The sequence below is a fragment of the Monodelphis domestica genome, chromosome 4, assembly GCF_027887165.1.
Source record: "Monodelphis domestica isolate mMonDom1 chromosome 4, mMonDom1.pri, whole genome shotgun sequence".
NCBI lineage: Eukaryota > Metazoa > Chordata > Mammalia > Didelphimorphia > Didelphidae > Monodelphis > Monodelphis domestica.
The window spans coordinates 363,338,850-363,348,106 of record NC_077230.1 but is presented as its reverse complement, the minus strand read 5'-3'; the positions used below and the strand labels follow the sequence as shown (position 1 = coordinate 363,348,106).

The 9,257-nt window shown below is 42.5% G+C and overlaps 1 protein-coding gene across 2 annotated transcripts in view; it reads left to right on the top strand.

The window, feature by feature from the left end:
* GRIK3 (glutamate ionotropic receptor kainate type subunit 3) overlaps positions 1-9,257 on the top strand; it is a 344,698-nt gene that overhangs the window by 235,448 nt on the left and 99,993 nt on the right. For both annotated transcript variants that reach the window (XM_001380822.4, XM_056795163.1), the window contains exon 7: positions 483-626. In XM_001380822.4, coding sequence (XP_001380859.1) covers positions 483-626 — 144 coding nt within the window. The remainder of the gene's footprint in view (positions 1-482; positions 627-9,257) is intronic.

Sequence of the window (9,257 nt, the reverse complement as noted above, 5' to 3'; positions counted from 1 at the left end):
CTTTCTGTCCCTCCTGTTGGAGTTGGAAAAGCTGATAAAGCTTTTGTCAGAAAGGCTGAGCTAATAGCCTTGTTAGACCAGACCAGATGGGGCCAGACTCCTCTTGGAGGCAGTGGGGTTCCTGGACAGCCTTAACCCATATTTAGCAATTGGGTAAGATAGACATGGATCTAGAGAGATATGTGGAGCCATGATGACGGACAAGTACCATGTCATACTGCTGCCTCAGTTTCCTATTTTTGTGAAATGGAGAGGAGATCTCCATTGACTGGAATGGTTCAGGAGCTGTCACTCCATTCAACAATGGCATGGAGAAATGGCTCGTCCTTGCCCCAAGTCTCTTTTGCAGCTGGAGGACCGAGTCCAGGAAGGTGACTGGGGCAGAAAGGGTCAGTAGAGGGGATGAAGAGAAGGGAGGGTCCCTTGGGCCTGAGGGAAGCTATCCTCAGCTCCACTGCCCCCTCCCTACCCTTCCATTCCAGACAGATGCGGCTTTGCTGTACGATGCTGTCCATATTGTCTCTGTGTGCTATCAGCGGGCCCCGCAGATGACCGTCAATTCACTGCAGTGCCACCGTCATAAAGCCTGGCGCTTTGGAGGTCGCTTCATGAATTTCATCAAAGAAGTGAGTGTTCTCTGTATGGACCAACATGAAGGTGGGAGGGAGCCCAGGGCAGGGAGGAGGGGGGAAGAAAGGGCACATCTGTGGCCAAAGCCCTAAGCAAGAATTAGCACAGCTCAGGGAGGTAAGTGGAAAGAGGATTACCAGTCCTCTTTTATTCACCCAAGAAGAAACCGAGGTATAGAGGGGAGAAGGGACTTGCCTATAGGCACAGTGGTAAAACCAAAAATTAAACCAATATCATGTGTCCCCCAACCCTGTGCTGCCTCAAATATTCCTAGCTGATTTATTTTATTAAGATTGGGTGATGATGATGCCACATTGCTGAAATCCTAATGTCCTAGTGAATATCATGTGTCCAGATCTACTCCCATTAGGTGCTACAGTGGTTAGATTACTGAGCCTGGAGCAAGGAAGACTTGGGTTAAATTTGACTTCAGACACATACTAGCCTGTGTGACCCTGGTCAAGTCATCTAACCTAGATTTACTTCAGTTTTCCCAACTTAAAATTAGGGATAATAATAGCACCTAATTCCTATAATTGTTTTAAGGCACAAACAAGATAATATTTGTAAAAACAAAGATAATATTTGTAAAGTACTTATTTTGATGCTTAAATAAGGTTTATTTCTTTCCTTTCTTCTAAATTAAGGTCAAAGGATAGTGGTACCTTATTTCTAGAAAATGACCGAGTAGGGGACTTAAGACCTACCCAACAGCAAGGCTAAAATCCTAAACTTGGGATTGTTCCAAGGTTTCTTTGGTTCACCACAAATCATGAATCCATTTTATGGTTTATGCTTTAAGACCTCCTGTGACAGAGAACTCACTGCCCTCTAAAGCAATCTCTTCCATGTTCAACAAGGAGATTTGTAGTTTCCTTAAGCTGAAATCTGTGTCCCAGTACTTCCTCCCAATGCTTTTTCTCTCCTCTAAGGACAAGGAGAAGTCTAATTCCTCTTCTCCATGAGGAAGACCATCCTTTCTCCCTATCCCTACCCTGCACCTTCTCTTCTCCAGACTAAACACCACCAGTTCTTTCAACTGATCTTCCTTTGGCACAGTCTTTAAATCTTGTACCATATAAGTCACTCTTCCCTGGAAAATCACCATATTGATGATTCCCTACCTAAAATGTGACTTTAGGACAGAACACAATATTCCAAATGGAATTTGCCCAGGGCAGAGTCCTCCTCCCCCCTTTTAGTGACTGAGCTTCTGCTAATGCAACTTAAGATGCATTTAGCTACATAAGTGGTTCTCAGGGCAGACAATATGTCTGTCTCCCATTGAGATTTCAGTCTAGTCAGAGTCCTAGGTTCCTGTCCCATGAATAGTTGACTCCCCCATGCTGATACAGCTAACTAAAGGTATTTAGTTGACTCCAATACTTGTCTAACTGCCTTTTCCTCCCCCAAACAATTTCTCAGCATGTACCTCTAGACCCAGCCAAGGCCCTCAGTGGGAGCCTGGGTCAGAAGATAAAATTTGAAAGAGCCTCCTATTGCCTGTTCTTGCTCTATCTGTTCTCTCTATCCCTCTTTCTGCCAACTATGGGGGGGGGGTGAATGGACAAGATCAATGCATGGGCAAGGGAGGGAGGGGAAATCCCCAGAGCTAAATAATCAACAGCCTTCAGCTGGAAGCAACTAGAGTTATTTACCTGAATGTAGGAAAGAGCTTTAGAAATTAAGCCATGAAAACAGGGGTCCCGACATTAGAATCTAGAGTTGGGGGCAACAAGGATTTGTTAAATGCCTGCTATGTGCCAGACACTGTGCCAAATACTTTACAAATATCTCATCTGTTCCTCAGAACAACCCTGGGAAGGTGATATTTTTATCCTCATTTTAATGTTAAGGAAACTGAGGCAAATAGTGGCTAAATGACTCACCTTCACATGGCTAGCAAGTGTTTGAGGCCAGATTTGAATTCAAATCTTCCTGATTCCAGACTCAGTGCTCTATCCTATTATCTCCATGTTTCCCCAGAACATCCTTTATAGGATCATGACATATTATAAAGGGACAGGTCCAGATGGCGATCTAACCCCTGATGGAAAGCAGAAACCCAAACAGGACAAATAGTTCAAAGCCCCAAAGATCTTACCCAACCCAGTCTAGCTATATCTTTGATCATCTATTCCTTTATGGCCCTGGAGGAACTGGCCTGTCACTGATAGGAAGGGAGGACCTCTCATCTTCAGAAAGATCCCTGGAGTCTCCCTCCTTTCTATACCTCTCTGTCAGAAAGTTCTTTCTAAGGGCCAATGTTTACTCTTCTTGCTATCTCATCATTAGAGACTTTCATAGTCTAACTTAGCCTCTTCAGCTTGGTTGGACCTACAAGAGCATGACATAGCCTTTGAGTGACAAGAATCACCTCCATGCCCTAATGGAATGTAAGGGGAATCGATTGACAATGCCCTTCCTAAATGAGAAACTCACAATTGGATACAATTCACCAGATGTAGCCTATCTAGGCAGAGGATAATGGACAGAGGTCACTGCTCTCACTCTGGGCTCTGGATTTATCTTAAAGCCCTCCTAGAAGTCTAGTTTGACTTTTAGTCATATTGCTGACTCTCAGCAATTTTTTTTTGTCAATTAACCAATAAATATTTATTTTATTTTATTTAAAAAACCCTTCCCTTCTGTCTTGTAATCAATATTGTACATTGGTTCCAAGGCAGAAGAGCAGTAAGGGCTAGACAATGGGGGTTAAGTGACTTGCCCAGGGTCACACAGCTAGGAAGTGTCTGAGGCTAGATTTGGACCCAGGACATCCCATCTCTAGGCCTGACTCTCAATCCACTGAGCCACCTAGCTGCCCCACCCTCCAATAGATATTTATTAAATACCACCTCTGTGCTAAGTGCTCAGGAGGTAAAAAAAAGAGGCAAAAAATATCCCCTGTCCTCAAGTTGCTTAAAGTCTTATTGGGAACATAATAAGCAAAAGAAAAACAAACAAGATACAAACAGATGAAATTGGTAATAATGAAGAGAAGAAAAGCACTTGCAATTATGAAAAATGGGGTAGATTTCCTATCCCAGGAGGAAGAGATAAGGGAGAGAATTTCAGCATGGTGGACAGCTGGAGAAAATGTCTGAAGCAAGGATATAGAGTATTTTATGCCAGGAACAACAAGGATGTCAGTGTCACTGGATCATAAGAGGGACTGTGAATAAGATATGAGGACAATAAGAGAACAGGTTATGAAGGGCACTGAATGCTAAACAAAGGATTGTATATTTGATCCTGGATGTGATAGAGAGTCATTAAAGTTTATCAAATTGGGGGGAGGAGGGAGGGATAATGTGTGTGACACGATTAGATGCATGCATTAGAAAGATCAATGTAACAGCTAAGTGGAGGTTCCAGTAAGTTACTGGAAAAGTTCAGGCATAGGGTGCTAAGAAGTTAAACCAGAGTGATGGCAAGGTTAGAGGAGGGAAGGGACAACAGACACTATGGAGGCAAAATTGAGAGGACTTGGCAACAGATTGGATGGGGAAGGTGTAAGTGAGTAATCTAGAATGACTCCTAACTTACAAATATGGGTAATTGAAAGGGTGATGCTTCTTTAGAAAGTAATAGGAACATTAAGAAGGGAGGTTTGGGGGAGAAAGGTAATAAATTCAGTTTTTGGACATGTTGAATTAAAGATGTCCACAGAAGATTCAGTTCAAGATGACAATTAGGTAGTTGGAGATGTCAGACTGGAGGTCAATGGAGAAGACTGGGTTTGAGAATCTTGACTATAAATATAGTAATTGAGCCCATGGAATTTGATGAGATCACCAAATGAAATGGTATAGAGTGAGAAAAGAAGAAGGCCAAGGACCGAGACCTGGGAAACACCCACTTGTAGCAAGCATGTCCTCCATTGCTAGAACAAAGAGGACTGAGAAGAAGAAGTCAAATAGGTAAGAAAAGGATTAGGACAGTCATCTAAAACAACCAAGTCTTCATGTAAGGTGGAGATCAAAGGAAAGAGTAATGGGGTTTGGGGAGAACCTACTGGACTGGAAGGAGAGAGACCAAGATTCTAGTTAGAACTCATTTGCTAGCTGGGTGGCTTTGGATGCCATTCAGCCTTTCTAGAATTCAATTTCTCCATCCTCAAAATGAGAGGGTAGAACTAGATGGCTTCAAAGGTCCCTTCTAGCTCTTATATTCTGTAATCTATGCTAATAAACCAGTTATTCTACATCTCATACTTGTACAGTTGACTTTATGAACCCAAGCATAAAACTTTACATTTATCCATATTAAATGCCATTATTAGATTTGGCTCATTATTCTAGCCCATCACAATCATTTTAGATCCTAACTCTTTCATCCTGTGTGTTAACTATCCCTCCAACATCTGCCTATGCCATTTATGCCTGTATTAAAGTCACCAATAAATAAAGGTTTTAGGAGACAAGAGTGGGCCCAGGACAGAGTCCTTTGGTCACTACTGGAAGCCTTACCCCCAAGTTGGCATGGATTTATAAAGCAATATTCTTTGGGTTCAGTTACTTAAATAGTTATATCTTGTCCACAAGGCTATTTTGAGAGCTCTGTCAAACACCTTGCTGAAATTCAGATATGCTCTATCCTCAGCATTCCTCTTATCTACCCAACTTAGTAACCCTGTCAAAAAAAGGAAATTAGGTTAGTCTGGCATGACTTGTTCTCGATGAACCCATGCTGGCTTTGTTTTCTAAGTGCTCCTGGTCTCCCTTGAGCAATCTCCTTTCACAGCCACAGCCCCTCCTTCTTCTGGGAGAGCTGGGGAGGATGCCTTCTTATAGGTCAGCCACCTGCTCTCAGCATCAGAAAGTTCCAGCTCATCAAGTGTGTATTATCTCATGGTGGCTCAATGTTGAGGAACTGAGGGCAGGCAGGAAGGGCAGGTGCTTCCATGGCATTGAGAGAATCTTTGCTGCCCTGGCATTTTGTTTTATGATTTATTCTTGGGCTCAGAGCATGTGGCCATTAACAGGCATGGTCACTGTTCTTTTTGGTGCCTGTATCCCCCTGCCCTCCCCTACCACATGCCCATCCAGAGGAAGGCCCATCTGGAAATGCCTCAGACAGGATTTCTCAGATCCTGAAAGATAAAGGAGCTGACTTCTCTTGACATAGGATGAGTCTGTCTCAAGGAAATCATCAATAGGGGTTGGAATGGAGTATGAGGAGTGTGAGGGAGAAGAAAGGTGCTGAAAAAAATCTCCTCTTTTGAAACCCTTGAATTATTACAACAATCCCTAGTGTTGCCCACCAGTAACAAATCCACTTACATTCTGGGCTGCTGAGCATTGCTGGAGAAAGTCTCAAAACCCTGCTGTTTGGGTCCTTGACAAATTCATGCTACTTAATCTCCCCTGAGTTCCCACTGCTATTTGGCAATCCTTTTATTCATCTCTTGTTAGCTCTCTTTCAAATTTCTCACTCTCTCTTCCAAACCTTTACCCTCTCTCCTTAAGTCTCCCTCATCAACCATATCCCTCTCAGCAGCCAGCCTCACTCACTTTACTGAGAAGGCTGAGGCCATCCAACCTAAGCACTCTTATCTCCTCTCCATATGCCTTAAAGACCTTTAATCAATTTCATGGTGCAAGCATTTTTAAGCACCTACTCTGTGCAGGGACCTTAGTGGAAGAGATTGTCTGTGTCCTTCTTAAAATGAGACACTAACAGCTGGACACGTGTTCTATATGTTACCTGAACTGATCCAGGAACAGCAAGATGGTCGCCTCCCTCACTCTAGACACTAGACTTCCATTAATAGTGCCCAAGATTACAGTAGCTTTTTGGCTGTTGACTCATATTGAGTTTGTGGTGAACTAAGACTTTCCCCCCTACTCAGGTCTTCCCATAAGCTGGAGAGACAGGATAAAGTGATGGTTAAAAAACAAAAAGCAATGAACTGAAAGCAAAGAGAACTGAATTCTAATTCAAACTTGATTGCTAGCTAGAATGAAACTGGTCTCCAACATCCTCCCTTTTTTACCTCTTTTTTATTTTAAACATTATTTTTATTTGGTCAATTTCAAACATTATTCATTGAATACAAAAATCATTTTCTTTTCCTCCCTCCCCTCACACCACCCCTCCCATAGCTGATGCGGGATTCCACTGGGTATCACGTGTCCTTGATCCAAACCCATTTCCATGTTGTTGGTATTTGTGCTAGGATGTTCATTTAGAGTCTCCATCCCCAATCATGTCTCCTCAGCCCCTGTAGTCAAGCAGTTGCCTTTCTTCAGTGTTTTTGTTCCCACCATTTGTCCTCTGCTTGTGGATAGTGTTTTTTCTCATAGATCCCTGCAGGTTGTTCAGGGACATTGCATTGACACTAATGGGGAAGTCCATTATGTTCAGTTGTACCACAGTATATCTGTCTCTGTGTACAACGTTCTCCTGGTTCTGCTCCTCTCGCTCTGCATCACTTCCTGGAGGTTGTTCCAGTCTCCATGGAATTCCTCCACATTATCATTCCTTTGAGCACAATAGTATTCCATCACCAACATATACCACAATTTGTTCAGCCATTCCCCAATTGAAGGGCATCCCCTCATTTTCCAGTTTTTTGCCACCACAAAGAGTGCAGCTATGAATATTCTTGTACAAGTCTTTTTCCTTATTATCTCTTTGGGGTACAACCCCAGAAGTTCTATGACTGGGTCAAAAGGCAGACAGTCTTTTGTCGCCCTTTGGGCATAGTTCCAAACTGCCCTCCAGAATGGCTGGATCAATTCACAACTCCACCAGCAAAGAATTAATGTCCTGACTTTGCCACATCCCCTCCAACATTCATTACTTTCCTTTGCTGTCATGTTAGCCAATCTGCTAGGTGTGAGGTGATACCTCAGAGTTCTTTTGATAGGCATCTCTCTGATTATCAGAGATTGAGAACCCTTTTTCATGTGCTTATTAATAGTTTTGATGTCTTTAAATGAAAACTGCCTATTCATGTCCCTTGCCCATTTATCAATTGGATAATGGCTTGATTTTTTGTACAATTGATTTAGCTCTTTGTAAATTTGAGTAATTAAACCTTTGTCAGAGGTTTTTGTTATGAATATTATTTCCCAATTTGTTGCTTCCCTTCTGATTTTGGTTACATTGGTTTTGCTTGTATAAAACCTTTTTAATTTGATGTAGTCAAAATTATTTATTTTACATTTTGTGGCTCTTTCTAAGCCATGCTTGGTTTTAAAATCTTTCCCTTCCCAAAGGTCTGACATGTATACTATTCTGTGTTCACATAATTTACTTATAGTTTCCTTCTTTATGTTCAAGTCATTCACCCATTTTGAATTTATCTTGGTGTAGGGTGTGAGGTGTTGATCCAAACCTAATCTCTCCCACACTGTCTTCCATCTACCTCTTTTTTGAGAAGATGAGATGACTGTTCTCTCTGTAGAGGTTACCCACTCCTTGTTTCCATTCCCCCCACCTCTGACCTAACCCAGGACCTTGCTCCCTCCTTCACTTTACCCCTACAGTGCATCTTCGCTCTCTACCTTTCAGCTGGTTCCTTTCCTTTAAACTAACAAATATGCTCAGGTCTTCCCAATCCCCCCCCCAAAAGCTTTGCCATGATGCATCCCCTCAAATTGCCTTCCTAGCTCTCTCTTCCCTTTCACTGATAAAATTCTAAGAAGAATCATCTATGCTGGCTGCTTTGACTGTTTCACTCTTCAACCCTTTGTAATCTGACTTCCCCTTCTCTCCACTCACCCAACCACCACCCTAGTTCAAGCCCTGGTTACTTCTCATTTAGACAATAGCAAATTGATCTCCCTTTATCCAGTGTCTCCCCTCTCCAATCCATCCTCCACACAGCTGCTACGGTGAAATTCCTAAAGCACAGGTCTGACTTCATCACTTGCCTGCTCAATAAATTCCAGTGGCTCCCTACTGCCTCCAGGATGAAATACGGACTCCTCTTTTGGTCAATTCAAGCCCTTCTCGACCTGGCTCTGGCTTACCCTGCAGGCTTTTTTTTTTCACATGAGTTCCCTTCATGTAGCCTTCAATCCTGCCAAAATATCATCCGTTCTGCTGCTCATGTCATCCATCTCTGCTTTTGCACAGGTTGTCTCCCAGGCCAGGACTGCCCTTCTTCTTCACCTCTGCCTCTCAGAATCTCTACCTTCCTTTAAAGTTCAGCTTAAATATCACCTCCTAATTGAGGCTTTTCCAGTTTCCCCCCAAATCCAAAGGCTTCCTTGTATTACTTTGCATATATTTATATGTGAGAAATGAACTTGTCACTTATCTTCCCCCAAACCTGCTCTCCAAAGGACTTCCTGACTGCCATTTCTGAACCACATTGCATAAGAGTGACCCCATGTTCTTCACCACCCCACCCCACCCTTTCCCCCTTCATGCATTGTCTTTCCCTTCTCAAAAAATGATTCTTGAAGATTGTTTGCTTGTATTTGTATTCCGAGAGCTTTGAACAGTGTCATGCCCATAGGAAGCACTTAATAAAAGCTTTCTCATTCATTAATATTCATGTTATGTCCTTAAGAGAATGTAAGCTCCTTGAAGGCAGAGATTGTTTTATTTTTGTCTTTGTATTTTCATTTCTTACCACAGTGCTAGATATATGGTAGATGCCTAACAAAAGC